The sequence below is a fragment of the Chenopodium quinoa genome, unplaced genomic scaffold (genome assembly GCF_001683475.1).
Source record: "Chenopodium quinoa cultivar QQ74 unplaced genomic scaffold, ASM168347v1, whole genome shotgun sequence".
Lineage (NCBI taxonomy): Eukaryota > Viridiplantae > Streptophyta > Magnoliopsida > Caryophyllales > Amaranthaceae > Chenopodium > Chenopodium quinoa.
The window spans coordinates 1830949-1848092 of record NW_018743292.1 but is presented as its reverse complement, the minus strand read 5'-3'; the positions used below and the strand labels follow the sequence as shown (position 1 = coordinate 1848092).

Below are 17144 nucleotides of genomic sequence, written 5' to 3'. Positions count from 1 at the left end.
GATACCCTATCATTACATTAGAGCTATTTTATGGCTAAATGACTTTAGTTTCATAATATTTTTTTTTAGATTACGTTTGGAAAATACACTTAAATACAAATCTAATAAAACCCCATTTGATATGTATTTTTCTTATAAATTAGCGTATATATAAAGTCAAAATTTAATCAATAAAACCATCACACAATTTAGATTAGAAAAATAAGTTTAGATCAAATCAAATAAGCAAAATAAGGTGAACTAAACATAGCCTTACAGTTTCAAATTTTGACTAATTTCGGTTTGAGTCATGTCATTCCTTATAAGGCTCTATATGGTTAAATTTTTATGGTTTAATTTACCTGAATTTATGTGAAATTATCTAAATTTATGTTATCTGACCTTATTTTTCCTAAATTTATCTCATTTGTGTGTAATATTATCTAAAAGTGTTTGAAAAATATACTTCATACTTAATTAAACAAGTATTTGTCTAAACTTACGTCATCTAAACAAAAACAGAGTAAAAATGTTAACATAAGATTAAACAAACATACCCGAAAATAGCAGGTAAATTTAACAGTAGTAATGTAAAATTATTGTACAGTATCTATAAAATTTTTAATTATTCACACAAATAAAAAATTAACAAATACTGCAAACTATTTGTAAAAAAAGAAAAAGGTTAACAAAAAACAACAAAAAAATGAGGCTCTCCTTCTCATAAATTCCATATTCCTCTGTTTTTCTTCTTTTATTTTTTTCATAAAAGAATAGAAAGAAAGAAAACAAATGAGTTGACGACAAAAACTACTACCACGCATTGTCTACTAACGTTACCCCCCATTTGTTGTGGAGTTCTTCAAAGCTTCATTTCCTTCTTCATTTCTCTCTCTTCCTCCTCCTTTTCTAACTTATTACAATCAAAAACCCAATTTTTAGAAAGAAAACAGAGGCTTAGATTGAGAAATTCGAGCTATTTGATCAAAAAGTTCTCAACTTTTTAGGGGGCTTTTTATGGGTTTTGATTGAATTGCAAAACCCAGAAATAGTTTGGTGTTATTCAATCAAATTTCACATCTTTCAAGCTTTTCATGGTAGTTTCCTCTGTTTTTTCCCTTTTCATGGTAATATCTGATCTATCTTGTTTCAGAAGTTTCTGTTTTTTCTTGCTTTAGTTCATGCTCTTTATTCTATCAAAAACCCTTGTTCAATTTTACCTGTTAAATCCCATTTTATATAGTTACTTATTTGTTTGATTGTTTTGGGTTATTCTGATTTTGATAGTTTAAAATTCCCTTTTTTTTGGGATTGTTTGATTGAATAAGGATAAAAATTTTGTGGGGTTTGGGGTGTAATTGTTAATGGGACCAATGCTTCAAGATGATGGATCATCAGTAACTTCATCTTCACCCCTTCAATTTTTCTCTAGAATGTCACCAAATATAGGTTCATCACATCCTTGGCTTAGAGAATTGAAACCTGAAGAAAGGGGTCTTTATTTGATACATTTGTTATTAGCTTGTGCAAACCATGTCTCTAATGGTAGCCTAGATAATGCAAACTTAGCCCTAGAGCAAATCTCGCACCTCGCCGCGCCTGATGGCGATACAATGCAGCGAATTGCTGCTTATTTTGCTGAATCCCTTTCTGAAAGGGTGCTTAAATCATGGCCAGGCATATATAGAGCCCTTCAGTTTACTAGAATGCCTGTTGTTTCAGAGGAAATTCTTGCTAGGAAGCTGTATTTTGAGCTGTTTCCCTTCTTAAAGCTTGCTTTCGTGGTAACGAATCAATCGATTCTTGAAGCAATGGATGGTGAAAAGATGGTTCATATTATTGATCTTAATGCATCAGAACCTGCACAATGGATTGCACTTATTCAGGCCTTGAGTGCGAGGCCTGAAGGTCCGCCTCATTTGAGAATAACCGGTGTTCATCAACAGAAAGAGGTGTTAGAACAAGTAGCTCATAGGTTAATTGATGAAGCTGAGAAGTTGGATTTGCCATTTCAGTTTAATCCTGTAGTGTGCAAATTGGAGAATCTTGATGTCGAAAAGCTTCGTGTTAAGACCGGTGAGGCTTTAGCTATAAGCTCGGTCCTGCAGCTTCATACCCTTTTGGTCACTGATGATGAAACACTAAGGAAAAGTTCATCTTTAGGATTGTTTAATCATGTAAATGGGGCTAACGGAGGAAATGCAAATAGGCGTAGTAGCCCGAGTAATGATTCTGCTTCATCATCACCTACCTCGGTTAATGCTTCTGCAAAGATGGATGGTTTTCTTGCTGCTTTGTGGGGGTTATCACCGAAGATTATGGTGATAACTGAGCAAGATTCAAATCATAATGGGTCTGGACTAATGGAAAGATTGTCCGAGGCATTGTACTTTTATGCTGCATTGTTCGACTGCTTAGAGAGTACCTTACCAAGAGCATCGCTTGAGCGAAGGAAAGTAGAGAAGATGCTTCTAGGGGAAGAGATCAAGAATATTATCGCGTGTGAAGGAGGGGAAAGAAGAGAAAGGCATGAGAAGCTCGATAGGTGGATGCAAAGGCTCGATATGGCTGGATTTAGAAGTGTTCCATTGAGCTATATGGGCATGTTGCAAGCACGGCGATTGCTGCAAGGGTGTAGTTGTGATGGTTATAGAATTAAGGAAGAGAATGGATGTGTTATTATCTGCTGGCAAGATCGCCCCCTTTTTTCGGTATCAGCATGGAGATGTAAGAGGTGAAATCGATACGATTTGATAGTGTGTTGTTGGTTTAGCTTCTTTTCAATCTTTGTATGAATAGTTTTGTTAGCTAGCAGATGTATACCAGTAAATCATATGAGGAAGCAACCTCTTTATGATCTTTTATTTAGCATTGGGTTTGCCTTCTTTATTTCTTTTTATCTTTTTTTTTTTTTTTTTTTTTTTTTTTTTTTTTTTTTTTGGTTTCTTGTGTTTTTTGGTGTGTATATTGTATCAATTTGAGCAAGTTACTCCTATTAACATTTTCTATGGTTGCCATACTATAATGTTAAATTGCCAACACCATATTGTGTGGGATAAAAGGCGCATTTCTGCAGACTCAACCACGACAAAATAACAAATAAACTGCGCTTATATTAGACCTGAAAACTGCTATATTAAGCATCAATGGTGGTCTAGTTGCTAACCAAATGCTAGATATCGCGATTTTATATGTGATAAATAGCCACACGTCTATGTTCTAATGCTCAGACATCCTGCACTTAAGGTGTGCAGGTTACATAACCAAGATTTGCTGTTTCTTAACTCTGCATGTATGTGGATTTCCTAATACCCCTAGACGATCAACCTACACTCGACTTGATCCTTCTAGCATTTGGATTTCCTAGTTACTATGTTGCATGTAGGCAACACTCCTCACGACCTCACCCGGAATGAGACCGCCTGTACAACATCCTGCGCAAACTCAGAAATTTCTTCAGCTCGAACATTGATCTTGGACAGTTCTCTTGCTGCTTATTTGGCCCTGCGCAAACTCAGGTAATTCTTGCAAAATATTCCCAATTGTGAATTTCAAAGCCTGTGAAGGCCCAATTATCAACAGCTCAAGTTTTTGTTGAATTGTACATTTGGACTGCAATAAGTCTATTGTGCACCCTGATCCATCTAGAATAGTTGGACCATAAGCCCATATATGCTACAAACTTCATTTCTCGCTGAAAACCTAGGCCCCAACACTCCCACTTTCTTTCTTTCTTAATTTCGCTCCCAACAGACATATTTTTTTTTAAAAAAAAAAACTAACGAAAAATTTAATTCTTTCATTTCCTCTTTCAATTGCTGAACTACACATTCTATCTCTTCTGCAAATTGACGAACCCGACATGGAAGAAAAACAAAAAAATAGTGCAGAAAGGTAAATAAAATCTGAACACTTAGTAAAAAAATTTGAACACTTAACAAAAAATGAACACCTTAGTAAAAAAAAAATGAACATGTTACAAAAAATAAACATAAACATCTAATTTTATATGTTCATATTTTATAAAGAAATGTTCATTTTGTATGCAGTAAATGTTCAGTTTATATTACAAAACTATTGAATTATTACGAGTCAGACGAGTTTCTTTCAAAAAATTGATGTTTATTATATAGTGTTGTATTTAATATACTACATGTTCAAAATTTGCGATTGTTCAGATTTTTTTACTAAATGTTCAAAAGTATAGGCGTGGTACATTGCGATTGTTCAGATATTTTTACTAAATGTTCAAAATTTGCAATGTAGATTTTTTTACTAAATGTTCAAAATTTGCAATTGTTCATATCGTTTTACTAAATGTTCAAAATTTGCAATGTAGATTTTTTTACTAAATGTTCAAAATTTGCAATTGTTCATATCTTTTTACTAAATGTTCAAAAGTATAGGCGTGGTGCACCTATTTCTAGATGGACTAGGTTCCATAGAAGAATTTGCGTTTGGACTGTACTAAATATACAAGGCCCAAATTTTATACTCAGCCCAGCCCAATTCAGAGGAGGTTCAAACTATAGTGCTGCATTTTGTTACTGAATTTATTCTATTCAAATCCAAAGTATAGTCCATGGGCTTAAAATATCATAGGTTCCTGATTTTGCTTGGGTTGTACTCCCAAAATTTTGCCTCTAAATATGTTCTGAGAATGCTTGGATCTTTCTCAAGTTTGGAATTATCAATATTCAATATACTCTTACATTTTAACTCATGTTTAAGCTCTAACCATTTTGGATAGACAATAATCCGTGACGATTATGGCATATCGTAATCTCTATTGAATTCCCTAATTATATAGACGATTTTGGAACTAGAAGGAAAAAAATGACAATGAAAACTCTTAAATCGAAGTGTAATACGAGTACGCAACTTGGATAACTTCATTACATTATAGTATATTTATTACATATAATTCGTAAAACAAACATACATTACAATATAATCGAATTACATCATGTAAATTGATCGATGCATCAATAGAATGAACCACAACTTAGGTACATGGTTCCATCATTTCTCGGGTAGTAGTAGTAGATCCTAAAAATGACCTTAAAATATGTAGTTAGATATGAAGGAAGTACATACTATGCTACTAGTGCTACTACTACTACAACTAGTGAAGTTGTGAAGTAGAAGCAATAAATACTTAGTTATAAGAGTAGTTGAGAAGATAATAAAATTAAGGGCATTTAGGGCCGCCTCTTTTGGTCTTCCAGTTGTTGTAGCAAGGGCAGAGCTGCTTGTTGCCGTACGTACCAGGTGGGACACACAGACATTTATCACAGCATTTGTTGCAGAAAAACAAGCACGGCTTCTTGTATGCTGTGGCTGAGCATCTCATTGTGCACCGAGGTCCACATTCTGCATTCCCATTAATATTATCTTCGTCAGTATATATGGTCACGAATATGGATACAGATACAGATACAGATACAAAAACAGAAATATATACTTAGACCAAGTATGAGTGATAGTCGACTACCATACACTAACACGTACGAAAGTATAAGATTTGTTGTAAAATATACGTGTTAGAGTAGTCGACATGTGTTATCAATAGGTACGACATTTGAAAACGCACCTTATAGGGGTTACACAATTTCATAATCAATCGCGCTATATTATTAGTGTTACATACTAACATACTGTCTTAACACTTATTAATCTAGCTAGTGTCACAAAGATTTGATGGCAAACCTACCTTGAGGATGGAGGCTTCCTTGTGACGCACCGTACTGCATATAAATAATAAATAAAAAGATTAAAATGAGTTATTTAATTTTGTCCTTTTTCAGGATATGGTTAGATAAATATTTTAGCCAAGTTTCCAACCAACATATACATACTTGTGAAAAAAAAAGTTATTCTCTATTAAATGTCATATAAGTTAACGGACAAAATAATTTTGAAAAAAGAAAAAAAAATTCCTACATTTAATCAGCAAATGAAAGTTAGAAACGTCCTTCTAAGAAATTTACCACTTTTATGCATTGAAATCAATAGTGTTAAATTAGTGGTTACAAATAATATAAGGTTGTACCCATTGCACAAAAATTTCTATTTTTAGAGCATAATATCATCATTTCTTTCAACTTGATTACGAAGTAATTAATATGGATTGTTAGTGTTGCAAGCACTTACCAGTGAGTGGCCACTTTGGGTTTGTGGTTGAGAAGATTGACAATAAGCCTGCAAAACGTAAAAAACACACACATTAACTTAATATAATTCTGTATTAGTGTATAAGTAAGTACATGTACTCATGTACGTAATAAAATGACACTTTGTATTGTATATCACTACAAGAAACTACGAGATTAATTAGTGACAGTTTTTGGCGGTCACTAATATAGTTGAAAATGTAATGAGAGAATAGGCGATTAAAAAATTTTATGTACACGACTAAAAAGGAAAGTAGGGGTTGTAGCATTACAAGATATGTTATACTAATGTAACGTACCTGGTTTGCTGTCAATGCAATAAGCATCAAAGTGACATAAAGCAAAAGACTAAGGTTCCTTGACATTGCCATTTCTTAAGGAAGCAAAGGAGATTTGTTTTGGTGATTTCAAGCAAATTTTCAAAGAAGAATGTATGGGAGAGTGTGTTGGTGTAAGTTTTTGTGAAGAGATGGTATTTATAGGCAATATATGATCTATGGTATTTACAAACTTTGTAAATTGTGAAAGTGACGTTTGACCAAATTGTCCTTCATTTTAGCAATTAATATATGATCTTTTAGTAAGAAATATCTTTTTGGTTTGTTAAAATTTAACTATGAACTCCGTATTATATTAGCATCATTGTATTTATTTTAATATTATTACAAAAATTTTATAACCCAAGTAACTTTATGAAAAACCATGGGTAATGTCTTCAACAGAAAGAAATACAAAACATCCTTTATGACAATATTTTGATTATTCCGCAATCTATCTATCGTATTCTTTCTTGATTGGAGAAAGATACAATTTTTTTTCCTAAAAAATATGCTAAAGATATATACTATGGAAAAATTAACATTAAAGTTTACATTCAAAAACTTTGTAACAAATACATCAAATACGATCTCGAGTGTGATAGACTTCATACTCATAACTTCAATATAGTAATCCTTTGTCCACATCGATTCTAGTATAGGTCTCCTCATATTAAACCTTAGCTTCAACTTATACGAATTAAAGATGTAATTTTTATTGTGGATAGGCAAAATAGCTCTGTAAATTTTAAAAGCAAAGAGATTTCAGGTGCATACTCTGTAATATTTATTAGGGCATAATTTTAAAAATGTCTTGGATACAAAACACTAATTAAGTGCACTCTTAAAGGTGGGACAACCTTAGCTTCATTAACAAAACCTAAAAAGCAAAGCAAAACACTTTAGCGTTGATATTAATTAGTATATTTAAAGAGGATTTTTCATATATGTTAATGAATATAAAACATATTATATTGTCTAATACACACGAAGTAATAAATTTGTTGCATGTCTTGCTTATAAATTGATGCGATCAGTCGCATTTCCCATATAATAATAATAATATTATTATTATTATTATTATTATTATTATTATTATTATTATTATTATTATTATTATTATATATAATCGAAAAGGATTGTGTTGTGAGTAGAGGCTTTCGGAAAGTAGGGATAGAGGCTCCCACTTGGAACATGTAAGTTAACCCCTAACCATATCTCACTTTGAAAGACCACAATTGGCAATATTATCAGAGGTATCATGTGCACACACCATCACTTCATACCTCGATCAATCCTCAACAATTATCCTCAAGGGACACTTTCTTTTTCCTACACAAATATAATTTTATTTAATTTCTTAATTGTCTTTTTCCTCATCATAAAATTATTTAGACAAAACTATTACAATTTTCAACCTTTAAGCATTTACTTATAAATCTATGCACGATTGCACGCAATGCCTACACAACTATAACCTTAAAAGGTGACGGGTTTTAGAGATATTTTCTTGCTAATTATGTATGCAAATGACGATGATTAGACATAATATAATTAAGATATGCGTTTTGATCTAAAAAACCAAAATCGACATATAGAGTAAGGTATGAATGAAATTGAAGTTCAAACTTGGACGCCAAAGCCTCAAGAATTGCCTTATATAACACCCGTATAGGTTAAGGGCTTCCCGTACATCATTGCCAAACTCCATCAATTTGTTTTCAATCCCTTTGGAAAGAAGATCTCCATCAAATTATAGAATTGAAATTGTCCTTCACGCATCAATCATTACATAAATTAAAGCATTACTCACTTTGTCCCATAATAATATGACACATTTGACATAACAGTCTCATATATATATAGTAGAGAACTAACAATAAAAACCATTAAGCATAATCAAATATCAATAACAACAATAAATCAATAATATTAATTTAGAAAATGTATTAAACTTTTAAACGAAATTACAAGTAGGTTTAAAGACAAATGTAAAATCTTAGAAACCAATCTTGTAAAATAGTGACAATAAATAAGAAGGAACCACCGTTACATAATAAGTGGTATACAAAAAAAGTAGGGACTTGTGTCTTGGTGGGAAGTTGGATATTGTATCATCCATGTGCAACTATAAAATCCAATTTAAAGTTAGATAGCATGAAATAGGCCCATTTCCATGTGCTATCACATGCTCAACTATTTCGAGTTTTTTCCCTTAAACTTCTCTCAATATTTGACATACACAAAAAAAGTATGACTTATCAAAGACCTATAATAAACACACCATGTGAATTTATAACAAGTACATCATTCATTCATATTATTGGGTTTTATTTTTCATTATACACTTTTTATTTTAACAAAATTATTAAAATACACGCCCTTGATTTTTTTAATAGATTACAATACGTATCTGCTAATGTTAAAACGTTTTCGCATAAACATGGTATACTTTCTCTACTCTTTTATTAATCGCATGATATTGATTATTGACATTATTTACATATTCACTATGTTTGATAAGTTGTGTATAAGGAAAAACATAATCATGCAGGGTATTGGCTGATGTGTTTTAATATTTATGCATTGACAAATGTGATAAACGGATAATAACGAAGAGAATAATTATTTGATTGGCAAAAAATGTTCTTGGAATTTTTAATATTGTATGAAATTCTAACAAAAGTAAAAATAAAAATAAAAAATTATTAGGTTGGTATGTCTGTTTGTTGGCCCCATTAATATTGCAAAGGTCCTTTTTGCCTAGCCTATAGGGAGGGAAAATTGGTTCTTCTTTTATGTCACAGTTTGCTCTATTTCTTTTCAGCCACTGGTTCTATTTTTTGTGTCAGTATTTATTATCTGATCTTTCATTTAATTTAAAGAAGATGATACTATATATCCATTTTTAGCAGCTTGTAGTGTCGGTAATTTTCTATTTCTTCTGAATGTTAATATTAATTTGGCCTTTATAATTTTGGGTTCATATTTTTCAATTGCAGTTTATAGAAAGTTACAATATTTTGGTACAATAATCATGACATGTTTATGTGAAGGAAGCATTTTCAGAATAAATTTGAGGATGATATTGATTTCAAGGATCCAATACCATATGTGTTTTTGTTTTACTCGTAATAAAGTAGAAAATAGCTCGCCATGAAATAAAAAAATTGTACGTATGTACATACTACATTTTTTATAGGTAAGAAAAAGAAATAACACTAAGAGACCCTCCTCAGAAGAGGATCGTATGTACTATACTGGTGATCAATCATATAGCTAACTGTTTATAAGATTGAGTTCAATTAGTAAAGATATGAACATAGAATGAGAACCTTCTGTCATTTGCCACTTGGTTTATTCCATATCAATCATCAAAACTCAAAAGATAGCATTTTTTTTTTTCCCATTCATTTCTTTTCAAAAAGCATAAATTACAGTAGGGTCAAATCACATGCATTAAAACAACCATAGTAAGCTTTAAGTATTTGTGGTAAAAAAAGTGATAGACAAAGCCCAAAGGCAAACACCAGCAAAGTGAAAAATGCTGTTAAAATTGTAAATTCAATCAATACGTTATTCTGTACCCGAAATTTGCAACTATTGCTAGCAGCTATTAACACAAGCTTCTCAAAGAGCTAACACAGGCGCCAAGTAGCGACTGTTGGAAAATACAAATCATACAAAGTGTACGCTTAAAGAGCACATAAACGACATTGAATCAGTTACATTATTTGATTATGCACACTGAATGTACACGCCACAAGCATTATAAGTTTCGCTCTTCGGTGACTCTTTCAAGGAAACTGGAAGAAAACAGCGATTTTGTAGCTCATCTTCCTGAACCCTGGAATGGGGATCAATTCTTCACCACCCTACATCGAGGGAACACCTGTACCCTCTCAAGGACCTTAACCTATTAATTACCAACAAATCAAAACAGTCTGGAATATAACTATCACATCTACAACATCATTGTTTTATAAAAATTATGTACATGACTTTATTAACATGATCAAAATGCTTCATCTGGCAATAGCTTATAGAGGAGTTCCTGAGGAAGATGCTCTCAGATGCTTGGCTCCATTCTCAGGCGCAAGGTGTTCTGAAGCAGCTCTCTTGGGTCTCAGCTGCATCCACCCAAGAAAAAAGAAGGCCAAAATTATTTTTGGTATACATGCATAAAAGCACGCAAATCAGTCAAATAATACTAATCAAACTGGTACCTTCTCCTCCGCATGCTTATAGAAGTGTCTGATTAGAATATTTTTGCTTTCTGTACAGATAACTGCAAGGAAGGTTTCCAATAGAAAGTAAGGATGAGTTCTCAGGAAGTTAATATTCTCCAGAAACAGCTAGCCAGGCAATCATAAGTTCATAACCCATTTAGTTATTTTACATTAAAACTAGCAAAAGTTCTCCCCCCCAAGATTTAATTAAACTTTTTCATTAAAAAAAAAAAAAGAAAGAGAGAGATAGAGAGAGAGGTTATAGTTAAGCTTCAAGATTATCATATGCTATAAATTGTACACAAAATTTAGATAAATCTTTCTAAAGGTTAAAACCTGATATTACAGAGAGATAAGACCTTATTGAGCTTTAAAGCTATATCTGACCAACTGATTGGTCAAATATCTGGGGATTTATTTCTATGGATTTATCAGTCATATACTCCCTCTGTTTTTAAATACTTGCACCACTTTGACTTTATACACTATTCACATACCCTAGATTAACCAAATTATTTTTAACCAACACATGAAAGAAATTATTACGTATGATGTAGTTTGCCTTGGGACTTGCCTAACACATACTTTCATATACCTTGTCAATATTAATAGTTAAAGTTGTACATTGGCATATATTTCCAGTCAGAGTGGAACAGCTAATAAAAAACAGAGGAAATGTAAAATATTTATTCATCCAACAGTCATTGCAGATATCAAGTATTGATTTATAAAGGCCGAGGTGTAACTGTGTAACCTCCTATCCATAGCCAGTCAAGATATGCAAAGAGAATAGAAGCAGCCTCGGTGAAAATAGAGCAGATAAAATTTATCATTGTTAAGAATATTCAATATTGCGTATTTTAATACCTAGAATTTAAAGTTACTTATAATTGTAGCTTGCAGATGAGTCAGCAGCTCAGAAAAGCCTAGACTCCATATTATTCCATTAGCTATATAGCTTTCGTAAAAGGTAATTCTTCTGCATAGAATGATTGTTCCATTGCTTATAGATGATGCTATTACTTTTTTTTCAGCAGTACATTCTTCTCTTATTCTTCTAGTCCTTATCCGTCTACTGGAACACTTGCTTCCAAAAAATAAATCACTTTCACTTATTTTAAGATGCTACAAAATATCAAGGTACTAACAACAGGTTGGTGCTTCTCAACAGCCCCCCTTCCCCCCCTCCCCCCCGCCTTTTTTTTTTCCTTGTTTCGTGGTATACCTTTATGTTGATTCATACTTATCTAGTATCTTAGTTGGTTTTTATGTGGAAAATTTGTGTAAGGCAGTTATATGATTATGCAGACTTCCTTCCCGACCCATTAGTTTAGTTGATGATTTTCCATCTACTGCCTGTAAATTTGATCATCCTGTTCTTACTTTTTTTCCTATGTGCAACAGCCTCTCAAGCAGTAATCAGTTATCTTAGATTCTTAGATACCTTTCTCCATGATTATCAGGAAGAATGTTTAAAAACGAAAACAAATCCTTAAGGCCCTTTTTGGTTGGAAGGAAATGGGAGGAAAAGAAAAGAAAGGAAAGGAAAATTATGCCTTCCTATGTTTGGTTCCAAAAATTAAATGGAATTTCAAAGGAAATGAAGGGAAATAGAAGGAAAGCTCCCTTCACAAAATCTTCCCTTTCCTTTCCTCTCAAAACTGGAGGAATTTGATAGGAAGGAAAGAAATTAAATCTATCAAACTTAGGCCTTGTTTGGCAAATGACTGTTGGCGGTTGGCTGGTTCACTTGGCTTTTGAAATTAGTTGTTTAAGCTAGATGTTTATAAAAGTGTTTGGTAAATTTAGTTGTTGGCTATTTATTAGATGATTTGTGGGCCAACAAAGAAAAGCTACTCAAAGCAGCTTCTTCATTTTGGCTTAAAAGCCAGCTTTTTTGCTGAATGAAAAGTTAATTACCAAACACTTTTTTTTTTGCTGTCTGACCACGTAAAAAAGCCAAAAGCTAACCAAAAAGCCATTTACCAAACATGGCCATAAAATTAGTTTTTCCTTCCCTTTCCTTCCTTTACTAATGTCATACCAAACAATAGATTCTTCTCTTTTCCCTTCCTTTACTAATATCAAACCAAACATTAGATGGTATAGTTCCCTTCCTTTCCCTTCTTTTCCTTTCTTTTCCCTTCCCTTCCTTTCCCTTTCTTTCCTTTACGAATATTGAACCAAACAAAGCCTAAGAAACAGCTTCTACATGAAAAAGAATATGTTTACTCATGTTCATTTTACATTTAGAGTGCTTCTAGATACACCAGGGTAAAAAAATTACACATTATGAACATGTGAAGTTGTGAAAGCACTTGCAGCTGCAAATGGTAGTTTATCTAACTAACTCCTTGAAAATGAAACTGTTGTCATGTCAGTTTTGATATTGTCATTGTCTAAATGGAACAGGATGCAGAATTTCTAAAAAGATCAGAAAAGGGTAGAGAAAAACAAGCAATAACATAGATACCTTTGTGTATATATTAGATTAGTAGTAAACATTGTCACAGATCCTACTATGTAGCATCCAAATTTCTAGTTATACTATGCAAATTATGGAAAATTATTACTGTGTATTGTGCATTTACTGTATGAATGCAACATGCTTATATGATTAGGAATATAGAATTAGCAATACCTTGATCAGGAGGTGGAAGAGTACGACTGTGAGTGGGATGGTAGGTGGCAGGCGTCAATTTCTGTACATAAACAGGAATTAGTAGCCTATTAGAATGGTACGTAAAGGCATGTGATGAAGGACTTCCTAATTTAAACATAATCCTTTCATAAATCAAATCAACAAGGCTTTGAGGCCTTTGACCTACTTAATGCTGGGCCCAGCATAAATTGCATCATAGGAAAATTTTCCAACAGAAATATACATTTGTTTGCTGGCTACCTTACTACATCACAGGCTTCCCTAACTGGTTGTATACTTGACGACAGAAAGAAAGAAAAAATGCTTGACAAGAGGTCTGTCAGGAGAAAACACTAAGGACTCTGGTGTAAGCAATACCGCAATAGGGTCACAGGTAGGATTAGGAATTTGGGGGTTCAATCACATGAAGATATTACTTCTGAGTTCTAAGAAAACAACAGAAAATGAAGAGAAAACTGTAATTAGGTGCAGCATGGGGAGGTGGCAAATCATTATATAAGGTACATTGAAAATTTGAGGAAAAGAGAAGAATAACAAGCACAAAGGAACTGATTGCCACTAAACACTCAGTCAACTTCAACATTTAGACTCTCCCCTATTCTGCAGGTAAAGTTTTTTTTTTACACCTAATGATACAATAAACTATTCAAGTAAGGTACTCCCTTTGCCTGGTTTGAGGGCCTCCTTTCTTTCTACTTTATCTAATGCTTGAAGTTCTACTCTAATTCAAATTGAACTTGAAATTGAGAGCTAATGGGGGAAAAAAAGAGAGCAACCAAATAACTGAAAAGGTCAAAAGGAAGTGAACCAATATCCTAAATCAGCAAGGATATGTGAGCCTCGCGTCAGAGCTTTTTCCTCTTCCTGTTACTCATGTCATTCACATAGATATCCTTCTCAAAATCAGTCTAGTATACTCTTCTGCCACAACCTAGGGATCCCAATGTTATAATGTGCTCTCACTTTGTACTGCATGAAGTAACAAAATTACAACATTTTCAAAAGACTTGGACATACCATAATAGGAGCAACTCGCATGCCGGAAGTACTACTTATTTCTCTATGTTTTAAGACAGATAGTGATTTTTGCAGTTTTACTCTGCTCCACTCCACAGTCCACACAAAAAGATTCCCACACTTAAACTGAAGGTTTTTGTTTTGAGGGAAACTTACATGTCGAGAAAGAGTGATAATTGGCCAACATGTATCAGAGTATGCTTGATTACCTAGTCGGTAAAGAACAATACCTTTTATTTTTTTTTTTGGGGGGGGGGGGGGGTAGTGTGAGTGAGGGCGAGGAAAGATTATAAATGCATGGTTATACTAATTCAGGAAAGAACACACACACACACAGCAGACGCTAACAGAATCTTGAACTCAAGAAGTCCTAATAGCATATGTATTATTACTAGGAGCCTGTACAAAAGGTGGGCTTTAACATGCAAAGCTTCACAACTTCTAGTGCAGAGAGTCTGTTCTTCAATTTTCATTAGCTATGTTATGGAGTTGTAGGAGAGGGGTACAGTAACCTTAAACAACAGTGTACTAGTTAAGGCAATTTCATTAAATGAATGACAATCATTAGTGAAGTATCGGTCAGAATCATGATGCAACAAATCAATCATGATTGTCTTTATTTCATTTCCTCTTTACTTACTAATATACCCTGTCGAGTTGTCGCCATACTAGATAAGTCTTCTCCATACCTCTCAATTTTCCTCTCCAGCCATAAAGAGCCTAGTTTTTCACGTGTGCCAGAAGCTAATATATATTGGAAAACCATATATCCCACCCAACAAAAACAAGGTGTCAAGGTGTGAGACTGTGAGTGATTAGTCAACAATCACTCAGCACGTATACCACTACAATTGATTCTCTTGATAAGTGCGGTACGTAGCTATGTACACTATAGGTCACAAAATGTGTTTCCATTAATCAATCTGATATGTAGATATTAAATAAGCCATACATTGCATGGAACAATGCAATCGAAATCCTAATTCCTTGTGATTGAAATCTTCTTCAATTGTACAGCAAGATTGAAACTTGTGACTTGTGAGTGCTTTAAAGAAGATTGGATGTAGCCTGAACCTAGACTCCAATCCCAGCAGAAATGAGAAAGCTGGTGCAATGTGGAAACATAGACCTAGTGGACCCAAAGACTAGTTTACGCTCTCTGGAAAGAGACGGGTCACTCACCCACTCCTTTTATGAAGTTATGCCCATATTGGTCAACTTGTGTTATGATTTATGAAGACCAAATTCTACACTATAAGTTGAATATTTGAAGGTTGTGAAGATTGAAGAGTCAATTTAATCGAATGCCTTTACTTCACCCTAGTTAATAAAGAAATGCTGCTCTTTTCATCAAACTTCGTAAATAGCAAAATGAATTTGAGGTTCAAGCTAGGACTATCAATAAGCAAGCAACCTTAGACTAATTGAGAGCCCTAGAAAACCAAATTATCCAGTCTAATTAACCCATAGAGTTCATCAACATCAGATGCAACTGCATATAATACTTACATTGGCATATAAAGAACAAATTTACCTTCTTATTCTTTTTAGTGATTATAAACAATGTCTATAATGAGATAAATGACATTATTGAGTTTAATGACCTTCATAAAATTGAACTGCGTCAACTGTGAAGATCAAATTTTCAGAAGAAGCATCAAATACTTTCTCAACCATTAGGAGACGGCCAAGTTTCGATTTTTACACCCAGATGAATTTCTCCGCCATGCTATCACAATAAAACACATTCAAAGAAGGCCAACTTTCAACCCCAAATAAACAAACTCATGGTTTATGCTATGAAATCCCTAAATTTGTCCAGATTGCAAAATTGAGTCACCCATTGTACAAAAGCTTAACTAAAAAGCACTAAAAAATTTAAATAACTCTGAGAAAATTATGATGATGCTTGCTAAATAGAATTCCACAATATCAATAATTTCACATTTCACATAACAAAATCATAAGCCAAGCATTAGCATACAAAATTTGAAATACCCAGATGAGACACAAATCCCCATCATTCAACAAAATAATTACAGCAAACCCAGATCAAATTAACACCATTTCTAACGAAATTAAGAACAATAATTCAAACATCGATAAGATTCAGAGATGAAATTGCATCTTACAGAGGGATTTGAAGGATCGGAAGGGCGAAGTTGGCTGAAGTTGTGAGGGTCGTGTGAAGGCCAGTCGCCAAACATGGACCCCATTAACAATGAAAACAACAAGAATCGATGAACTCAGAGAAACACTAGCAAATTGTAAGAATATGGTATGCAAAAGATAGGTTTTTTAGGAGAGAGAATGATAAATGGCTGATTACATGTTTTAATCTCAAGTAAGAATTAGCACTTGAATACTAAATTCTGGTATATTCCGGTGCTAATTGTAATTTCTTAGGGTCATAGTATTTGTTAAAAGTCATTATAGACTTGTGATGTTAAAAGCTAAATTTTTGCAAGTAACTCGAGCATAAGTTTTCTTTTTGTGTCACGCTATTTGCACTTGTTCTCGAGTTTCGAGTTAAGCTAATTACGATTACAAAATTAATCATGCAGAGGACATAGCATATTAAACAATGATTCGATTTAATCGAATTTAAGTATGGTAGCAAATTTGAGTTGATATTTTAGTACATTTTCATATGATGAGTTTAAAGAAAAAAAAAAGAACATGTTTAATTAAACATGCTATGTATTATGATTGATTTTGTTCTTTTAAAATATTGCACTTTGGCCTACTGAGTTTTTTTTGTATTTAT

At 33.1% G+C, this 17144-nt stretch overlaps 3 protein-coding genes across 3 annotated transcripts; 1 reads left to right on the top strand and 2 right to left on the bottom strand.

The window, feature by feature from the left end:
* Window positions 1-500: 500 nt before the first annotated feature.
* LOC110736273 (scarecrow-like protein 3) lies at window positions 501-2983 on the top strand. Its single transcript, XM_021916448.1, has one exon. The coding sequence runs from the start codon at window positions 1344-1346 to the stop codon at window positions 2715-2717; it is 1374 nt and encodes a 457-aa protein (XP_021772140.1). The 5' UTR covers window positions 501-1343; the 3' UTR covers window positions 2718-2983.
* Window positions 2984-4842: 1859 nt separating this feature from the next.
* On the bottom strand, window positions 4843-6620 carry LOC110736272 (protein GAST1-like). The gene is made up of 4 exons (XM_021916447.1): window positions 6452-6620; window positions 6133-6180; window positions 5693-5726; window positions 4843-5352 (listed from the first exon to the last, which is right to left on the bottom strand). Exons 1-4 carry the CDS (start codon window positions 6521-6523, stop codon window positions 5171-5173), a joined length of 336 nt encoding a protein of 111 aa, XP_021772139.1. The 5' UTR covers window positions 6524-6620; the 3' UTR covers window positions 4843-5170.
* Window positions 6621-10007: 3387 nt separating this feature from the next.
* LOC110736270 (DET1- and DDB1-associated protein 1-like) lies at window positions 10008-16804 on the bottom strand. The gene is made up of 4 exons (XM_021916446.1): window positions 16510-16804; window positions 13340-13400; window positions 10696-10757; window positions 10008-10599 (listed from the first exon to the last, which is right to left on the bottom strand). Exons 1-4 carry the CDS (start codon window positions 16591-16593, stop codon window positions 10510-10512), a joined length of 297 nt encoding a protein of 98 aa, XP_021772138.1. The 5' UTR covers window positions 16594-16804; the 3' UTR covers window positions 10008-10509.
* Between the last annotated feature and the right edge of the window lie 340 nt (window positions 16805-17144).

Excerpts from the sequence above, each read along its gene's own strand:
- LOC110736273 (XM_021916448.1), top strand. The coding sequence starts at position 1,344 with ATGGGACCAATGCTTCAAGATGATGGATCATCAGTAACTTCATCTTCA.
- LOC110736272 (XM_021916447.1), bottom strand. The coding sequence starts at position 6,523 with ATGGCAATGTCAAGGAACCTTAGTCTTTTGCTTTATGTCACTTTGATG. Across the intron at positions 6,181-6,451 it reads TTGCATTGACAGCAAACCAG|GCTTATTGTCAATCTTCTCA; the intron begins GTACGTTACATT and ends TACGTTTTGCAG. Across the intron at positions 5,353-5,692 it reads AGGAAGCCTCCATCCTCAAG|AATGTGGACCTCGGTGCACA; the intron begins GTAGGTTTGCCA and ends ATGGGAATGCAG.
- LOC110736270 (XM_021916446.1), bottom strand. The coding sequence starts at position 16,593 with ATGGGGTCCATGTTTGGCGACTGGCCTTCACACGACCCTCACAACTTC. Across the intron at positions 10,758-13,339 it reads TCTTCCACCTCCTGATCAAG|TTATCTGTACAGAAAGCAAA; the intron begins GTATTGCTAATT and ends CCTTCCTTGCAG. Across the intron at positions 10,600-10,695 it reads ATAAGCATGCGGAGGAGAAG|CTGAGACCCAAGAGAGCTGC; the intron begins GTACCAGTTTGA and ends GGGTGGATGCAG.